Here is a 20,891-nt window from a genome sequence, read left to right as displayed (position 1 = left end):
TCTCTATAGTGCATCTGTAAAAGTTGGTAAGGGTTAATGTGGACATGCCGAATTTCCTTAGTTTCCTGAGGAAGTATAGGCGCTGTTGTGCTTTCTTGGTGATAGCGTCGACGTGAGTGGACCAGGATAGATTTTTGGTGATGTGCACCCCTAGGAATTTGAAACTGCTCACCATCTCTACCTCGGCTCCGTTGATGCTGACAGGGGTGTGTACAGTACTTTGCTTCCTGAAGTCGATGACCAGCTCTTTAGTTTTGCTGGCATTGAGGGAGAGATTGTTGTCGCTGCACCACTCCACTAGGTTCTCTATCTCCCTCCTGTATTCGGACTCGTCGTTATTCGAGATCCGTCCCACTATGGTCGTATCGTCAGCAAACTTGTAGATGGAGTTGGAACCAAGTTTTGCCATGCAGTCGTGTGTGTACAGGGAGTAGAGTAGGGGGCTAAGTACGCAGCCTTGCGGGGCACCGGTATTGAGGACTATTGTGGAGGAGGTGTTGGTGTTCATTCTTACTGACTGTGGTCTGTTGGTCAGAAAGTCAAGGATCCAGTTGCAGAGTGGAGAGCCAAGTCCTAGGTTTTGGAGCTTTGATATGAGCTTGGCTGGGATTATGGTGTTGAAGGCGGAGCTGTAGTCAATAAATAGGAGTCTGATGTAGGAGTCCTTGTTTTCGAGATGCTCTAGGGATGAGTGTAGGGCCAGGGAAATGGCGTCTGATGTGGACCGGTTGCGACGGTATGCAAATTGAAGTGGGTCAAGGCGTTCCGGGAGTATGGAGGTGATGCGCTTCATGATCAGCCTCTCGAAGCACTTCATTACAACTGACATCAGGGCCACCGGGCGGTAGTCATTGAGGCACGTTGCCTGGTTCTTCTTTGGTACCGGTATGATGGTGGTCTTCTTGAAGCAGGTGGGGACCTCGGAGTGGAGTAGGGATAGGTTAAAGATGTCTGTGAATACCTCTGCCAGCTGGTGTGCGCAGGCTCTGAGTGCACGACCAGGGATCCCGTCTGGGCCCATCGCCTTCCGTGGGTTCACTTTCAGGAAGGTCGATCTGACTTCGGAAACTGTGATGGTGTGTATGGGTGAATTATGGGTTGCTGGGGCACTCGATAGCGGATTGTTGGTTACCTGCTCAAACCGAGCATAGAATGTATTAAGTTAATCGGGGAGGGGTGCACTGCTGCCAGAGATACTGCTCGGCTTCGCTTTGTAGCCCGTTATGTTGTTTAGTCCTTGCCACAACCGCCGAGAGTCTGTCTGTGACTCTAGCTTAGTTTGATATTCTCTCTTGGCATCTCGGATGGCTTTGCGGAGGTCGTACCTGGATTTCTTGTATAGGACAGGGTCGTCTGCCTTGAACGCCTCAGATCTGTCCTTCAGTAGGGAGTCAATCTCGCGGTTGAGCCATGGTTTCCGGTTGGGGAACGTGCGTACTGCTTTCTTTGGCACGCAGTCGTCCACACATTTGCTGATGAAGTCTGTGACGGTGGTGACATACTCATTTAAGTTAGTCGCTGAGTTCTTAAATATGGACCAGTCCACTGTCTCCAAGCAGTCACGTAAGAGCTCTTCTGTCTCCTCGGACCAGCACTGCACAACCTTCTTAGCTGGATTCTCCCGCTTGAGTTTCTGCTTGTAAGCCTGGAGAAGGAGCACAGTCTTAGACATAGACATAGAACAGTACAGCACAGAACAGGCCCTTCGGCCCTCGATGTTGTGCCGAGCAATGATCACCCTACTCAAATCCACGTATCCACCCTATACCCGTAACCCAACAACTCTCCCCCTTAACCTTACTATTAGGACACTACGGGCAATTTAGCATGGCCAATCCACCTAACCTGCACATCTTTGGACTGTGGGAGGAAACCGGAGCACCCGGATGGTCTGATTTCCCAAAGTGCGGTCGGGGGATGGAACGGTAGGTGCCCTTGATTTTTGAGCAGCAGTGGTCAAGAGTGTTGTCGCCCCTGGTGGTACAGGAGATGTGCTGGTGGAATTTTGGCAGTACACTCTTGAGGTTGGCTTTGTTGAAGTCTCCGGCCACAATGAACAAGGCCTCAGGGGGTTCTGTTTCATAGTTGTTTATGACTGTGTACAGTTCATCCAGCGCCTTCCTCACTTCTGCCTGGGGTGGGATGTAGACCGCTGTGATAATGGCTGAAGTGAACTCACGTGGAAGATAGTATGGGCGGCACTTTACGGTCAAGTATTCCAGGTCTGGGGAGCAGTAGGTCGCCAGGATCGCCACATCCAAGCACCAGGAGGAGTTGATGAGGAGGCAAACCCCGCCACCCTTCGCTTTGCCTGAAGATGCCGTGCGGTCCGCCCGGTGAATAGAGAAGCCTTCAGGTTGTATGGCACAGTCCGGTGAGGCGGGGGTGAGCCATGTCTCTGTGAAACAGAGCACACAGCAGTCTCTTACTTCCCTCTGAGAGGTAAGTCTGGCGTTAAGTTCATCCAGCTTGTTTTCAATCGCTTGGACGTTTGCCAGGAGTATGCTGGGGAGAGGGGTCTTGAAACCGCGTTCCTTCAGTCTAACCTGCAGACCGCTGCGTTTCCCTCGCTTTCTCGGTCGGCGGCTGCTGCTGGATGATCCTGGGATCCGATGGGAGACGTCCGCCCTTGTGGAAGGTAGGTGGTTGCATCGGGCGGGGTCCAAGGCGTTGGCGGGACCCAGGGCGCTAGCGAGGTCCAAGGCGCTGTTTACATTTCCGGGGTCGCGTCTGGCAGGGCCCCGGGCGCTGGTTGAGGTAGTGGGGTTGCTGGGGGGGTGAGTTTGCGATCCGGATGGGTCCCGGCGTTCTGCGGGCGCAGGAATACCTTGCAGCGTGTTCGGGTCCTCGCGCGCGGTCTCCGTTGTTTTTGGGGTCCTGGGTCGCCTGGATGGAGAATGGCACTGATATGTGGAACAGGCCACACATTTATGGACAGATAATTTCTACAATAAAGTTCTGGACATGATAACACAGGCTTTGCTCCGTTACTACCGAGGAATCTGCGAGGGGTGATGCAGTGTGTTTGGATTTTTTAATGAGCTGATATAGGTTTGTGAAAGTACCAATATGGAACGGTGATGTTTCCTTGCTGTTTAATGGTTAGCTCAGTTGGCTGTACAGCTGGTATGTGACGCAGAACAAGGCCAACAGCGCAGGTTCAATTCCTGTACTGGCTGAGGTTATTCATGGATGCTCTGCCTTCTCAACCTTACCCCTTGCCTGAGATGTGGTGATCCTCAAGTTAAATTACCACTAGTCATCACTCCCCCTCAAAAGGAAAGCAGCCTATGGTCATCTGGGACTGTGGTGACTTTACTTACTAACTAATGGTTAGTGTGATATGTCGAATGTTACATAGTTGATTTTCAAATCTTTGATACTGTTGACCACTTCATAAATAAAATATTTTCAGGTGGCTTCTCGAGGGTAAACATGCCATGTCTCAGACGATGATTATTGCATTGCATTTCAATCAAACTTTAAAGCCTCGATGGTCTGACCTCTCGAATTATCAGCACCATACAGGCAGCAACGAATCATCAAACACTCAAAAGCTGAGCTTCAGCACTTGGATTTCCTTGCGACTAAAGGGAGAGTGTGTGGATCAGTGGAAGGCACCTGAGCACGGTCTCCCTAATGTTTCTGGCAGGGGTCTGGGATGAGTGTGCAGAGTGAGGTTCTCTAACATACCTGGCTTGTTGCATGGCTATCTGAAACAAGTACGGGTGGGGGAGGCTTGGAGAATTTGAGGGTCCCGGGCTGGAAGCCCCAACTGATTGTCTATCCCTCGCCTCGAACTCCTTACAGAAACCAAAATAGATGGTGGTGTCGGTCCCACAGAAAATGTCCTCATGGTGCTGGTGGCAGCCCAGGTGACCAAACATCAGAGAAGGCAGGAGTGTCGATGCAAGCTAGAGGTGGCCCCCTATGTGCAGGGGGCCCCCGCAACTCCAGAAGACCCGACCACCATAAGGCCAAGGAGAAACCCAGAGGGGGATGCTAGCAATGGCCCATGGTGTACAGGCACCGTCGGACTTTTGAGGCGATGACAGCCAGCATGTGCCACATAAGACTCTGTCTAAACAAAGACACAGTGTGGCACCTGTGCCATGTCCTGGCAGACTTGGCACTCCATGGAGGAAGACACCCACTGCCGGTGGTGCAGGTGACCACAGCCCTGAACCTCAATGCCAGTGATTCATCCCAGGGCTGAGTGGGGACCTGTGCGGCATTTCACAAGCTACACCCACAAGTACATCCGTGAGGTCACACAGGCCTGTATGCCCGGGCATCAGATTGTATCAACTTTGAGATGGACCTAGTCTAGGATGCCTGGGCTGCAAGATTCTCCGTCGGCGGCGGTATGCCCAGGTCCAGGAAATAACTGATGGCATATATGTCGCCTTGCGCGCACCTGGGCATCAGAGCGTGCCCTTCATTAACAGGATTGGGTTCCGCTCCCTAAATGTTCAACTCATGTGCGACCACCACTCCAGATCATGGACATGTGCATGCTTCCCAGGGAGATGAGCATGGCAGCATGACACCTGAGATCCCAGGTGTCTTCTGAGGACCACCCCAGGATGACCGGTTGGCTCTTGGGAGATAAGACGTCCCAGCTAATTACATGCATGCAGAGGCTGGAGACCGAGGCGGAGATCCGATACAACAAGGCCCATGCTGCCACCCGCGCTGTCATTGAGTGGTGCACCGGACTGCTCAAAATGCTGTTCCGATGCATGAACTGCTCTAGTAGTGCGCTACAATACATCCCCCCAGAGGGTCTCCCACTTTGTGGTGATCTGCTGTGCACTCCACAACTGGCATATTATGGGTGACATGCTGAATGTGTAGATGGCAGAACTGGAGGGGATGGAAAAGCCTGGGGAGGGCCTGAAGGGGGAGCTGGAGGATGGAGGACTGGCAGCGGCAAGATTGTGACATGGCCAAAGGAATAGGGAAGCCCTCAACCTCACCCGATTCTCATAGATGAAGGCATCGTCTGCCAGCTCATCCCTCCCTCCCCAATCCCCTTCCTCCCCCTATTCCCCTTCCTCCTCCTCTTCACCGCACCCCCCGTCTCTGACTCTCCTGCACCAACGACTACCCTGTTCCACTCTCCCAGGGTCAGTGTACAATTACCCCAGGGTAAGTGCAACATTACCCCAGGGTGATGGTCCTGTATTGGCACTGTCAGCGGGTCAATATACAAGGTAGGAGAGTGATAACTCGCTGTGAGGTTAGCTCTGGTGCTCCTCAGTTTATGCCAAAGTCGGACTCCTGTCTTTCACACCCATCTTCTGAACGGAGTCTGCATCGGGGGCATTTGATCTTGGACCCTGTGCCTGGGAGTGGTCAAGCCCACTGTGAAGATTAATGTAACAGAGGCTGCACATGTACCATGTTTTAATTGTGAACATTGGACATTTCCATTACCCCTAGCTACACATAGCGACGACAACCCCCCCCCCCCCCCCTCCCCAGTGCTCCCCTGTGCCCACTCAGTGCTCCTCAAACATCTTGATCTTATGTGGTCTAGTGCTACCTCCAGGTGTGTCCTCAGGATGCACGCTAGAGGTGGAGGCAGCCTGCTGTGTGTCGCTTTTGATGCCCTGTGCCGATGTCTTCTGGAGGGCCTGGAGCCTGAGGGCCCCGGCTTCGCCGTGCCACCCTATTCCACCCGTTCCTCGAGATGTGCCGGTGGTGCCAGACGGGGTGTTTCAGAAGAACAGCCGTCTTCTTACCGGAAATGTAGGAAATAAATAGTGTTTTTAAAAATTATGTAGTTCTGAAAATTTTAGAGCGGCGTGGTGGCGTAGTTGTTAGCACTGCTGCCTCATGGTGTCGAGTACCCGGGATCGATCCTGGCCCGGGGAACTACCTGTGTGGAGTTTGCACATTCTCCCAGTGTCTGCATGGGTCCCGCCCCCCACAACCCAAAAAGATGTGCAGGGTAGGTGGATTAACCCCGTATTAGAAAAATTTAAAAATAATGGGTGGGATTCTCTGATCCTGAGGTTAAGTGTTGACACTGTCGTAAACGCCATTGCGTTTCACGACGGCGTCAATATGCCCCCAGGAGCACTGATTCTGACCCCTACAGGGGGTCAGCAGGGCACTGGAGTGATCCATGCATTCCAGCTGCCGATACCGGCGTCATGCGCATTGCGACCTGCCGTGAATTCCAATAATCAATGTAATATTACAATGAAAATGGAAGTAAATTAATGCTGGTACACAAAAAATGTACATTAGGCAGCCATAATTTACTCAGCTTAAATCAAATGTTTGGATAATAAATCATAGTGCACAATGCAAGCAAGAGCAGATATTTAGGTTACTCATTCATCCATGTGACTTATAAATTTCTCAGCAAACATTTCTACAACCTGCACATCTTTGGACTGTGGAAGGTCACCAGGGGACCTAGAGTCTAAAAGTGAAAAGTTTAACATAAAGATAAACATTTTAACGATCCATAATTTAAGAGCCTAAATTTCAATCCTTTACAAATTATACTTATTAAAGTTAATCCTCTAACCCACACAGCAGGGTTCAGGAAGAAACAGCAACAGTGACATAAACTGGGATTCTCCGTCCTGGAGACTAGTGCTCCAACCAGCGGAGAATCGGGACTGCTCTCAAAATTGATCCATGGAGTGTTACAGTAATTTAAAATTAGGCAGAACAACATAGAGTGTTCATCTTCAAGAAAAATTGGCCAGACTTTTGGGGCCTATGTTCGTTGCGACACAGGTGCAAACTCCCGTGAGAGGCCAAAAGAAGGATTCTCGCTAACGAGATCTTTCAGCGTGATCGTCCCTGTCCTTGCCCCACACCATTGACATAATGTGGTTCCCGCCAGCATGAAGGCAAGGGACACGTTTCAGGGTTTTTAAAATTCAAAGTTCTGGGCAATATGGCGATAAAAGACGGCTGTGAGCTGCACAGCATTCGTCTCGACTGCTCCAGCACTCAAGAAGAAAAAAAACCGGAAAATTCCACCCTCAGAAATGAAATGCTATTACAACTGTATGCTGACCTTGCACTTCCTTCATGTTTTATTCCTGATCAGCATTAACCTTCGTACTGAAGTCATAGAATCCCTACAGTGCAAAGAAGGCCATTCAGCCCATCAAGTTTACAGCAATCTTCCAAAAGAGCACCCTACCTCAGCCCACTCCCCTGCCCCATCCCCGTAACCAACCCATTTAACATGCACACTATTGGATACTCAGGGGAAATTTAGTATGACCAATCTATCAAACCTGCACATCTTTGGACTGTGGAAGGTCACCAGGGGACCGAGAAGAAACCCATGTCGACACAGGGAGAATGTGCAATCTCCACACAGTCACCTAAGGCTGGAATGGAACCCAGGTCCATAGTACTGTGAAGCAGCAGAGCTAACCACTGTGCCACCGTGTCAAGGATTATGGACACAACTGATGAATCTTTCAGCCGTAAAAGATCAATGTAGGAATAGAAGGGGTCATGCTAATGAACTCAACAACCATTGTCAATTTAGAACCAAGGCATTATTTTCTTTTCAATGGAATTGGCAGGCACTAAAGCATAACTTAGAAACAAACTGTGGAGCCCTTTGGCATATGATCATAGAATTTACAGTGCAGAAGGAGGTCATTCGGCCCATCACGTCTGCACCGGCCCTTGGAAAGAGCATCCTACATAAGCCCATATCTCCACCTATCCCCATAACCCAGTAACTCCACCCAACCTTTATCGACACTAAGGGCAAATGTAGTACGGTCAATCCACCTGACCTACAAAACCTTTGGACTGAGAGAGAAAACTGGAGCACCCGGAGGAAACCCACTCAGACATGGGGAAAACGTGCTGGGAATCGAACCCGGGAGCCTGGACCTTTGAAGCAACTGTGCTAACCATTGTGCTACCGTGCCACCCTATTTCCTTCATTTTTATTATTTCCTTATATTTCCTTAATGTCCATGGTTTTTCATTTTTATACAATAATCCTACCGATCTCCCTCAGTGTTGGTGAATATTAAAACAAGTGGAAAAGGAGAAGTAAGTCAGAACATGAGACTATTTTCCTTTCCAGGCTATTGAACCCAGTTCTTGCCCATACTCGTAGAATAGAAAATAAAACTTGTCTTGAAATTTAATTTAGTGGCATCATTCAAGTTCCTCATAGGTGCAAGCTCACAGCAAACATTTCACCGACTTGGTAATATACTCCGAATTGAGAAATCGACTAAACTTGCAGATCCCTGGTAATCGATATACAATGATCCTTTCAAAGAGCAGTCTTCACATTGACAGATCCAAACAAATAGGATTACATTAAATATTTTCATAGAACATGATCTCACGAGCCGCACACTTCTTACTAGTCCTCCTGCATCGCCCCATGATTTTCCTTCAACTTTAAAAATATTTATCACATTTTTAAGAAGTTCCAAGTTTTGGAGTTCTTGGGAGAGTTCCATGGTCTCAATATGACAAGTTGACATTGTGGTTTGCAATTTCATTACTGCACCATGTTCATCTGGAGAAAGCTTAGAACCAAAAGGTTAGGTGGGGTTACTGGGTTACAGGACTAGGGTGTTCTTTCAGAGGGTTGATGCAGACTCCATGAGCCAAATGGCCTCCTTCTCCACTGTAGTGATGCTGCGATTCTATGAAATCCCTGTGCAATACCATTACAGTGTGACTTGCCTGGAAATTTGAACTTGACTCCCATTTCAATTTATATTTTGGATACTTTAGGTTAGCAGACCTGGGTTTAGATTCTGGAAACTGAATATATCACTGAGACAAGGCCAAAGAAACATTTCCATTACGGTAGCATAGTGGTTAGCGCAATTGCTTCACAGCTCCAGGGTCCCAGGTTCAATTCCCGGCTGGGTCACTGTCTGTGCGGACTCTGCACGTTCTCCCCACGTCTGCGTGGGTTTCCTCCGGGAGCTCCGGTTTCCTCCCACAGTCCAAAGATGTGAGGGTTAGGTGGATTGGCCATGCTAAATTGTCCTTAGTGTCCAAAAAGGCTAAGTGGGGGTTGTTGGGTTGCGGGGATAGGGTAGATACGTGGGCTTGAGTGGGTTGCTCTTTGTAAGGGCCGGTGCAGATTCGATGGGCCGAATGGCCTCCTTCTGCACTGTAAATTCTATAAAGCAAACCAATCCGTTAAACTCTTCACAATTGTTATGCTTTTTGTAAAAATAAGCTGATACCTTAATCTATGCAAGATGCCAAATTGTACAGAGCATAATGTTCTCTCAAATGGAACAAGACACGTCTGTTTCAGCCACCAAGCATTTAAATTACTGTCCCATTTGATCCTAAGACAAGCTTCTAACTTCAAATCGCACCATCTCTTAGGATTGGCTTTTCCACCTCTATAACATTGCTCAACTTTGCCCCGTCTCAGTTCATCTGCTGTCGAAACCCTCATTCCTTGCCTTTGTTATCTCTAGATTTGACTATTACAATGCACTTCTGGCCGTTTTCCCATATTCCACCCTCTGTAAACCTGAGGTCATCCAAAATTCTGCTGCCCATGTCTTAACTCACAACAGGGGTCATTGCCCTATCAGCTCTGTGCTTGATGACCTTTATTGGCTCCCGGTCAAACAACATCTTAACTCTAAAATTCTCATCCCGGTTTTCAGTTCCCTCCATGACTTTGCACCTCCCTATTTCTGTAATCTCCACAAGCCTACGACTCTCCAAAATATTTGCACTCCTTAATTCAGGCATGTTGTGCATTCTCAATTCGAACAGTTTCATCATTCATGGTCGAGAGCGGCACCTTGGTGTAGTGGTCAGCACTGCTACCACAGGGCGCCAAGGACCCGGTTTCAATTCCGGCCCTGGGTCACTGTCCGTGTGGAGTTTGCACATTCTCTCAGTGTCTGCATGGGTCTCACCCCACAATCCAAAGATGTGCAGGGTAGGTGGATTGTCCAAGTTAAACTGTCCCTTAATTTAAAAAAAACATTCATGGTTATGCCTCAATTGCCTAGGCCCCAAACTCTGGGATCCCCTCCCTACACTTCTCGAGCTGGGCTTTCTCATTAAAAACATACCCCTTTGACCAAGTATTTGGTCAGCCCGACTATAGCTCAGTGTCATATTTTGCTTTGTAATGCTCCTGTGAAATGCTTTGGGACTTTCATTTTGTTAAAGGCACCACATATACATATATATCATTTGTTATTGTTGCCAAGAACATGTTATCTCTCCAATTTTCCCCATTCCTGATACTTAGCATTTGGTCCTTGGATGCCACCAGCTAACCACTAGCTCACCCCAGTGACCACTCTTCATACAAGAGACATGGTGGCGCGAGCTGCAAGTTTCTTTGGAAGGTTCGGACCTGAATCTTATCCTGCCTTGACATCGATACATATTGGGCGGGATTATTTGGCCTCCCAGCTGCGTGTTTCTCGACGGTGGGAGGTGGCACGCTATTCACTGGGCAGCAGGATTCTCTGCTCCCACCGCTGTCAATGAGATTTCCCATTGAAGCCACCCCACGCCGCCAGAAAACCCATGGGTGGGGATGCACTGCAGGCAGGACCAGGGAATCCCGCCGCCGCCAGCGAACGGCCAGAGAATTCCAACCATAGACTTTCCAGCAAATGTCACTGGATAATATTTTGGAGTGGTAATTTTCAATGTATTTTCCCTCCTTGGGCCCTGGAACACTCAGGCCAGTTCTAATGCTTTCAATTCATATTATGAATATGCCTTTTTTGCATTGCAGAGGTGACTATATTTCCTTTGATTCTGTGACATGCAAGAATGCAAGGTGCCAAATCAAAATGGCATCAACAATTTTAAAGGAAGTGTTTTGGTCAGCAACTCTGGGAAAAATTGCACAGCTTTTCAAATTCCAATTAATGTCACTGATGACGGTGCAGCCTAAAGTATTGTTCGCAATAACTTTCAAGAAACTCATTTGCCATCAAGGAAATTATATTCCCTCAAAACATGTAATTTTGGTGAGATCAATTACACGTTTCAAATAGTACCTCAACTTGGTTTATACTTTCATGAACTGAGGTTACACAGTGCCAGGCAAAAAGCTGGAGGCCCTTTTAAAAGGAGGGGTGAAAGACAGCTGCCCCTTGTCCAAAGCTGCTCATTTATTCCGTTTGTTTAGCCATCCACTAACCATGCATAATGGGTTTAAAATGCAACGGTTCTTGTGATAATCACAACAAAAATGACGGTTGGTATAGATTTATGACCTATATTGTGAGAGTATATTCTGAGAATCTGCATAGCATTTCTGAAGAATTGTACATTTATTGTAACATTACTGACAATTCAGATTAATTTCTAAACACTTCATATAAAATTTCACGAGTTATTAATGTCAGTCAAAAACAAGTTTGGGTAAAATAATCAATTTCAAGAATGTGCAATAAAGAATGCGTCACTAATGCAGGCTATCTTTTCTCAGTCATGTACCAAAGATAATTTTCAATGGAGTTTTGAGACTAGAAACAATAGAAGCATCATGTTTATTGTATACAGCAAATATTCAATCCGAACCAAAAGATAATTACTTCTTTTAAACAGCATTTCCACCATCGAGATAATAGCTCCTGCCTTTTGGATCTTCCAACACACAGGGCAGAACAAATCAGCAGTAGTTGTACTAAGATCCAATAATGCAGAAATAATACGGTAACTATCAGCTGTTATAATTTAAACATAGAATAATTTTAAAAAGGAATTAATCCCAAACAAGATAACAATTAAGAAAATTATTTTCTGCAAGCAGCCTTCTCTAAAGTAGGGGCTGGTCTATGGTTCACTTACGCAGACTTGCCCTCGTTGTCCAGCTTCGTGGGACTGATCCCTTTTTTGCCCAGGAGGGCTGCCACCTTCTCGGTGTCGCCATGCTCCACAGCTTGCAGTAGTCGGTCATCATTTTTGTTCCACTCATGTGCCTGCAATGCACAAAGAAAAACAGGGTGAGTGCGGAGATGTAGGTTTTTATTTTGTGGGGCTTAACAGCTCAAACACAAGCATTGCATTAAACAGCAACGTCAACACAGAATTAGAATCTCGTCCGGGAAAGATATTAGATGTTCCCTCCCAGGCTTCAAAAATTTGAAAAGGTAGCTGAATGAAAAGACCTTACAGTTGACACACATGTCTAGACAAAAGAGGAATTTTAGGTCTTGCAAGGCATTCTCCATAACGTTTAACTGGACTAGTCCGAGATCCATCAGTTTGCATATGCTGCACCGCAAATACCAGCGAAAACTGCTGACACAAGCCTCTACTGACTGGCTCTCTGCCTGAACTGATCCTTTGGGAGCAGCGTAATGCATCTATGTGCAAGGATGCTTCCAAGATAAAAAACCTGATTTTTAAAAAAGAACTCTGTCTGGACAGTCGTCAGAGGAAAATGAGTTGCAAATGTCAGACTATGTCTTTTGCTCAGATTTCACAGTATACATTTTGCATTATCCAATATCTACAACTATAAAATAATTCTAGAATATAACTGAATTATGTGACACGTTAATAGATTCTGCACCTGGGAGTGAACTACATGCGACCTAATGGAGGTTTTAAAATGTCATTACAGATGTAGACGTTGCCTGTTTGGAGTAAGTTATAGGTTGGTCAGCAGCTGGAAAAGACATAAATGGGAAGATCTTGTGCACAATTCTTCACCAGAAATAATAACGGCCCCACTCAAAACATTGGTGTAGTTTTCTTTTCCCCCACAGGTGCTGGTAGACCTGTGTGTTTCTAGCATTTCTGTTTTAATTTCACCTCCGCATAATTTTCTCTTACGATTTGCTATGTAAACCTCTGATTTGGCCCTAGCTACATAGAGTGCATCTAAAGTTGTGAAAGCCTGTGAGAGGGTGCAGAGGAAATTTACTGGAATGATTCCAGGGATGGGGAGGAGGGGGGTTAATTACAAGGTTGTGTTGAAAGGCTGAGCTTGTTCTCCCTGGCGAAAAAGGAAATTGTGGGGAGATATGACAGAGGTGTACGTGATTATGGCAAGTTCAGCAAAGGTAGATGAGCAAAATCTCTTCCCATTGGCTGATGGTAAAAGGACCAGTTAACACGGATTTAAGATTTTGGACAAAACCTGAAGAGGGAACATGAGGAAAAACAGTTTTACACATCAAGTGGGAATGACTTGACACTCACTGCCCATGAAGGGATGGAAAAATGATCAATGGTTTCCAAAGGAAATTGGATGGGAACTTTGCAAGCTATGGGAATTGAATGGGGAGTGGGGCTGACTGGATTGCTCCACAGGGAGCTAGCATGGACTCCATGGACCAAATGGCCTCCTTCTGTGTGGATAAATGAGTTACGATTTTATTACCTACAGTATTACCACATATTAGTTTTTAATTATTTTACAGGGTTTGGCCATTGCCAGCAGTATTTTTATTCCCCATCTCTAAACGGTTCTTGAAAAGTGCCTTCTCTAACCGCTGATGGCCATGTGTTGTAGGGGACCTCACAGTGCTGTTGGGGAAGGAGTTCCAGGATTTTGACCTAGTGACAGCTAAGGAACAGAGATATAGTTCCAAGTCGGGATGGTGTGTGGTTTGGTGGGAAACCTGCAGGTGGTCGTGTTCCCAGGTATCTGCTGCCTTGTCCTTCTGGGGGCTGGAGGTCACAGGTTTGGAAGATGCTGTTGAAGGAGTCATGCTGAGTTACTGCAGTGCATCTCATAGATGGTGCACACTGCTGCTACTGTGCGTCAGTGGTTGAGGAAGAAAATGTTGGAAGTGTTGGATGGGGTGCCAATCAAGCGGGCTGCTTTGTCCTGGATGGTGCTAAGCTTCCTGAGTGTTGTTGGAACTATATTCATCAGGCAAGTGGAAAATATTCCATTATACTCCTGACTTGTGCCTTGTAGATGGTGGACAGGATTTGGAGAGTCAGGAGGTGAGTTCCTCTCCACAGAATTTCCAGCCTCCAACCTGCTCTTGTAGCCATTGCTGCTCCAGTTCAGTTTCTGGTCAATGGCTAAAATTAAGCCTTCAAATAACATAACAAACTATAAAGTAAAGCTTTGAATCATTTGGTATTAATTTAATGTTTCATAGCCTTCCACCATGCAGGAATGAGTACTGAACCAAATTCAAACATGATTGATTGATATTTATTGTCACATCAAAGTTGTCTGAAGTTGTTTCATATGACAAATTTACTTTGGCCCTTTGTGTCGCTAACAATTACAGTCAAAGACGATAGACAAGTTCAATCGAGGCTTTATTGCTGTGTGATGCTATTCCTCCGGCTGCAACTGAAGACTAGAGTCTGAGTGACTCACACGCATATTTATACACAAGCTCCCTGTGGGCGGAGCTAGCCAGCAGGGGCTTACCGGTGGAACCTGTATTACAGGTACAGCCATACATCCCCCAACTGCAAGTATGCATATCTACAGTGGTTATCACCACATTCACCCCTGTAAAAATGAGTCCGGCGGGGGTGACGTATAACTATGATACAAAGTATGAAATATTTACAAAGGATCCAAACAAAGAAAACCAAGAGTCCATCCGGTCAGCAGGTTGAGCAGAACCGGCGGTCGAATGTTCCGCTGTGATCGGCGTAGCTGTGGTGGCGACGTCGGCCCAGGCGGTGATGGCAACGATGGTGCAGGTGCTGGCGGTGTTGGTGCTGTCTGCTGGCGGGATGACTCCGAGAGCGAGCCGAAATCTCTCGTGTCCTCCAGTGTGGGCAAGGGGACGAGGGATGGACCTGGTGGAGAAGAATAGGGGGGCGCCGGGGATAAGGAGGGTGGCACGGGGGGAAAAAGGGGCGTGGGCATGGGATCGGCACCTGAGGGAGCCAGGTCCCGGAGCGAGACTGTGTCGTGGCGGCCGTCGGGGAACTCCACGTAGGCATACTGAGGGCTGGCGTGGAGAAGGCGTACTTTGTCTACCAGGGGTTCCGCCTTGTGGTGCCGGACATGCCTACGGAGAAGGACTGGGCCCGGAGTCGTGAGCCACGACGGGAGCGACACCCCGGATGTAGACTTCCTAGGGAAGGCAAAAACACGTTCATGGGGTGTACTGTTAGTTGCGGTGCACAGTAGTGACCGAATGGATTGGAGCACGTCAGGGAGGACCTGCTGCCAGCGAGCGGCTGGAAGGTTCCTGGACCTTATTGCTGTGTGATGCTATTCCTCCGGTAGCATTGTGGATAACACAATCGCTTCACAGCTCCAGGGTCCCAGGTTCAATTCCGGCTTGGGTCACTGTCTGTGCGGAGTCTGCACATCCTCCCCGTGTGTGCGTGGGTTTCCTCCGGGTGCTCCGGTTTCCTCCCACAGTCCAAAGATGTGCAGGTTAGGTGGATTGGCCATGATAAATTGCCCTTAGTGTCCAAAATTGCCCTTAGTGTTGGGTGGGGTTACTGGGTTATGGGGATAGGGTCGGGTGCTCTTTACAAGAGCCGGTGCAGACTCGATGGGCTGAATGGCCTCCTTCTGCACTGTAAATTCTATGAAATTCTATGGACTGTAGGGCCAGCTGGACGGCCCTCCATACCGACCCGTTCTCCATCTCTACCTGCCCGTTTCCCCGGGGGTTGTAGCTGGTCGTCCTGCTGGAGGCGATACCCCTGCTGAGCAGGAAATGATGCAGCTCATCACTCATGAACGAGGATCCCCTGTCACTGTGGATGTAGTCGGGGAAACCGAACAAGGCGGAAATGGAATCCAGGGCCTTGATGGCGGTGGCAGACGTCATATCCGGGCATGGGACGGCGAAGGGGAACCTAGAAAATTCATCGACCACACTAAGGATGTAGGTGTTGCGGTCGGTGGAGGGGAGGGGCCCTTTGAAGTCAACGTTGAGGCGTTCAAAGGGGCGGGACGCTTTCACCAGGCGGGCGCGATCTGGCCGGTAGAAGTGCGGCTTTCACTCGGCACAGACCTGGCAGTCTCTCGTGACTGTCGGTACTTCCTCGGCGGAGTAGGGCAGATTGCGGGCTTTGATTAGATGGTACAAGTGAGTGACCCCCGTATGGCAAAGGCTCTCGTGCAAGGCACGGAGCTGGGTCACTTGTGCGCTGGCACATGTACCTCGGGAGAGGGCATCTGGGGGCTCGTTGAGCTTGCCGGGGCAATACAAGATCTCGTAGTTAAAGGTGGAGAGCTTGATTCTCCACCGTAAGATTTTGTCATTCTTGATCTTGCCCCGCTGCGTGTTGTTGAACATGAAGGCTACCGACCGTTGGTCAGTGAGGAGAGTGAATCTCCTGCCGGCCAGGTAATGCCTCCAGTGACGCACCGCTTCATCGATTGCCTGGGCCTCCTTTTCAACAGAGGAATGTCGAATTTCGGAGGCGTGGAGGGTGCGTGAAAAGAATGCCATGGGTCTGCCTGCCTGATTCAGCGTGGCGGCAAGTGCGACATCTGAAGTGTCGCTTTCTACTTCGAAAGGCAGTGTCTCATCTACTGCGTGCATCCCGGCCTTGGCAATGTCAGATCGAATGCGGGAAAAAGCCTGTTGTGCCTCGGCCGAGAGGGGAAAATGTGTGGACTGGATAAGTGGGCGGGCCTTGTCCGCGTATTGTGGGACCCACTGGGCGTAATAAGAAAAGAACCCAAGGCAGCGTTTGAGGGCCTTGGGGCAGTGGGGGAGTGGAAGCTCCATGAGGGGGCGCATGCGGTCGGGGTCGGGCCCCAGTAGTCCGTTTTGGACTACGTACTTGAGGATGGCTAAGCGGTCTGTGCGGAACTCGCACTTCTCCTTGTAATATGAGAGATTAAGGAGAGATGCGGTGTGGAAGAATTTAGAAAGGTTGGCGTCATGGTCCTGCTGGTCATGGCCGCAGATGGTGACACTGTCGAGGTACGGGAAGGTGGCCTGCAGTCCGTACCGGTCAACCATTCGGTCCATTTCTCGTTGAAATACCGAGACTCCATTCGTGACGCCAAAGGGGACCCTAAGCAATTGGTAGAGATGACCGTCTGCCTCGAAGGCAGTGTAGGGACGGTCAGATTTACGGATGGGGAGCTGGTGGTAGGCGGATTTCAGGTCAATAGTAGAGAAGACCCGGTACTGTGCAATCTGATTGACCATATCAGAAATGCGGGGGAGGGGGTACGCATCGAGCTGTGTGTACCGGTTGATGGTCTGGCTGTAATCCACGACCATCCTGTGCTTCTCCCCGGTCTTAACCACTACCACCTGGGCTCTCCAAGGGCTGTTGCCTGGCCTCGATGATACCCTTCCCGAAGCAGTCGCTGGACTTCGGACCTGATGAAGGCCTTGTCCTGGGTGCTGTACCGTCTGCTCCTGGTGGCGACGGGCTTGCAATCTGCGGTCAGATTGGCAAAGAGTGAAGGAGGCTCGACCTTGAGGGTCGTGAGGCCGCAAACGGTGAGGGGAGGTAGGGGTCCGCCGAATTTGAGGGTGAGGCTCTGGAGATTGCACTGGAAATCCAGGCCTAGTAAGAGTGACGCGCAGAGGTTGGGGAGAATGTACAGACGGAAACTGTCGAATTCCACGCCCTGTACAGTAAGTTTAACCAGGCAGAAACCCCGGATCGGGACAGAGTGGGAACCGGAGGCGAGAGAGATCTGCCGGTTGGCGGGATGGACCGCAAGGGAATAGCGCCTTACCGTGTCTGGGTGGACGAAGCTCTCTGTGCTCCCGGAGTCGATGAGGCAGGAGGTCACGTGGCAGTTGACCAGCACCGATGTGGAAGAGAGTGCCAGGTTGCGAGGACGCGACTGGTCGAGCATAACGGAGGCGAGTAGCGGGCGATCAGCAGTCGAGTCAAATGAGTCCGACAAGGAGCGGTAGCGACCCGTGTCCCGTGGCCCCGTCCCAGGGAGGACAAAATGGCGGCGTCTGGAGTACCTGTGTGGGAGAAGATGGCGACGGACAAAATGGCGGCGCCCATGGAGCGCACGTTGTGGGGTCAGGACAAAATGGCGGCACCCATGGAACGCACATGGCGGTGGGGGATGAAGATGGCGGCGCCCATGGCGGGGGCAGCGAAAGATGGCACGTGGGGTCGGAGGAAGCGGACGGCAGGGCCCATTGTGCGATCGGCTGAGGAGAGGGGAACGGGGGCGCGATAGCGGCAACTGTCCGGGACTGACACACCGCTGCAAAGTGGCCTTTCTTGCCACAAGCTTTGCAGGTCGCGGTGCGGGCCGGGCAGCGTTGGCGGGGGTGCTTCTGCTGACCGCAGAAGTAACAGTGGAGACCCCCAGGGAATGCGGTGCGGCGAGCAGCGCAGGCGTAGTGCGCGGGGGCAGCTGCTGGGGGGGGACGTTTGCAGGGTCCACGAGGGGTAGTACGGGTGAGCCTGGGGGGGCCGTTTGCGGGGTCCATGAGGGGTAGGACGGGTGGGGCGAGCGGCAAGCGGAGTAAGTTCGCGCACTACGGGAGGCGGCCGTCATGGAAAGCGCCAGAGTCTTTGTGGCCGCGAGGTCAAGGGCCGCTCCTTCCAGCAGTCGTTGCCGGATGGGGTCCGATGCAATGCCTGTGACAAAGGCATCGCGCATGAGTAAGTCAGAGTGTTCCGTAGCTGTGAGGGCCCGGCAATCGCAGTCTCGTACCAGAGGTATAAGGGCCCTCCAGAAGTCCTCAATCGACTCACCCCCTGCTGGACGCGAATAGAGAGTTGATGCCTCGCAAACAGGGTGTTCGTCGACTGTGCATAGTTCTCCTGGAGCAGTTCCATAGCTCTGGTGTAGTCAGGCGCATCACGAATTAGTGGAAAGACACTGGAGCTAAGTCTCGAGTACAGGAGTTGCATTTTCTGAGCCTCCATCGGGGGAGGGTCCGCTGAAGAGATGTAGGCCTCGAAAACTGCAAGCCAGTGAACAAAGTCTTTCCTGGCGTGAGGCGACTGCGGATCCAGCTGCAGACGCAGGCTTGATTCTGATGTCCATGGTGTAGGGAAAATCGCACAGCAATAAATTGTGGCGCTAACAATTACAGTCAAAGACGAAACACAAGTTCAATCGAGGCTTTATTGCTGTGTGATGCTATTCCTCCGGCTGCAACTGAAGACTAGAGTCTGAGTGACTCACACGCATATTTATACACAAGCTCCCTGTGGGCGAAGCTAGCCGGCAGGGGCTTACCGGAGGAACCTGTATTACAGGTACAGCCATACATCCCCCTACTGCAAGTATGCATATCTACAGTGGTTATCACCACACCCTTCTTAATTATCCTTCAGCATTCTGGGCTAGAATGATGAGGAACAAACCTAGGGTTCCTGCCCCCTTTATCCAGTGACCCGCAATAAAAGACATACGGGAAGGATGGAATTAGATTCAGCTCCAATTGCAAAACTTTCTGACATTCATGTTCACAATCAGGTACAAGAAGGCAGCTGACCACCACTGTCAGCTAGGGATGGCCAGGGACGCCCACATCCTGTAAATCATTATTTTTTTCAATCATGGCTGGTTGTGAACTCCACAGCTGCTAGGAACCATGGAATCATGTTCTTTCCTGACAACCTGCCTTCACGAGCAGAGAAATATGTGTTGGTGGTGCCAGTGTGTGTGGGGGTGGGGTAGGTTGGGCAGCATATTACAAACATCAGTGTAGAAGGAATCACCAAGTAACCACACACAGGTTTCTACCCACAATCCTCCAATGCTGAATTCCCAAATCCAGTCATATAATTGCCAAGAAGCATGAAGCTCAGGCCAAGCTCTTCTGCCATGCAAAGAAGGGAAGCAATGTTCTGTTTAAAAAATATATAGAAACACGCACAATCATGCCAAGGGAGTGTTCTTGCATCTTTTAGCTGCTGTCGCCAGAACAGTCAGAACAGCAGGTCAATCAGACACTGAATGGCACAGGGGTGCATGTCAGCAGCTGTCAGGAGGCAAGAGGAAAACTAAAACAAGAGACAACTATGTTAAATTTGCAGCAAATGTAAACATCAACCCATATTCACATGGCACAAGCTTTCTCCCAGTTTTGTTTCCAAACAAACGTTTCATCTTTCCCTCTCCGATTTTTATCACTGCAGTGGTTTTAGGAAATGTTAACCAAAGTTCCAACTTCCAACTCCTAGAGTTCTCTTCTGTAACCCATACAGAGAATATTTGCATGTCATATCTATATATACAGTCAAAAAGCAATTCAACACCAGAGATCACAGAAGCAGCCTCTTGGGCAATATACCAAGAGCTGTCAGCTGCCGCTGAATCACAGTGTAGCACAAGTTAGCATCTTCAGCAAATAGATCTATAGATTATTACACTTTATGTCCCAAGGGAAGTTCAGAGTCAACAAATTACTTTGAACTGGGAGGATGTGACTTGCAGGCAAATCAGCAGATTTTTATCCTCATTATAAAACCGAGCAAAATATGATGAATTAGGAGCTTTTTTCCAGTTGCATGACTTAAGGAAGGAATGTTGCTCAAAGTACTGGGAGAACTCCCTCCTCTTTGAACAATGCCATGGTATCATTAGTCCATCAGAACAGGCACAATGGAACTTGGCTATACTTCTCATCTGAGGGAAAGTCCGACCAACAATGTGTCACTAACCTGCAGCAGAGAATGCTGTTGACTGGAGCCGACTGACATGGAGAACAGGGAGAGGATTTATTTTCCTCAGTAAAATACTATTCACAGCATCTAGAAACACTAGTACTGTATTTGGATATTTTCAACATTATCTGGAGCTCACATAGTCTATGAGTTGCTATGACTGAGAAACAAAATCTATAAGAGAATAGTACATCTTAATTAAGATTACATGTGGTGCAATGGCGCTCACAATTATTCCTGCTCAGATTACATCAATCGCTCGTAGTATCGTAGAAGGCATGGAATATAGAACAAAAACAATCTCAGCAGGTCTGAAAGCATCTGTGGAGAGAGAAGGGAGCTAACTTTTTGAGTCT

The 20,891-nt window shown here is 49.0% G+C and overlaps 1 protein-coding gene across 4 annotated transcripts in view; it reads right to left on the bottom strand.

Moving 5' to 3' along the window:
• The window catches only part of rai14 (retinoic acid induced 14), a 339,420-nt gene that overhangs the window by 151,900 nt on the left and 166,629 nt on the right, over positions 1-20,891 (bottom strand). For all 4 annotated transcript variants that reach the window (XM_038790617.1, XM_038790618.1, XM_038790619.1 and 1 more), the window contains one exon: positions 11,818-11,948. In XM_038790617.1, the coding sequence (XP_038646545.1) occupies positions 11,818-11,948 (131 nt within the window). The remainder of the gene's footprint in view (positions 1-11,817; positions 11,949-20,891) is intronic.

Source organism: Scyliorhinus canicula, chromosome 3 (assembly GCF_902713615.1).
Source record: "Scyliorhinus canicula chromosome 3, sScyCan1.1, whole genome shotgun sequence".
Classification (NCBI taxonomy): domain Eukaryota; kingdom Metazoa; phylum Chordata; class Chondrichthyes; order Carcharhiniformes; family Scyliorhinidae; genus Scyliorhinus; species Scyliorhinus canicula.
Note: the sequence above shows the minus strand (reverse complement) of the source record. Positions and strands in the feature narration are given on the sequence as shown.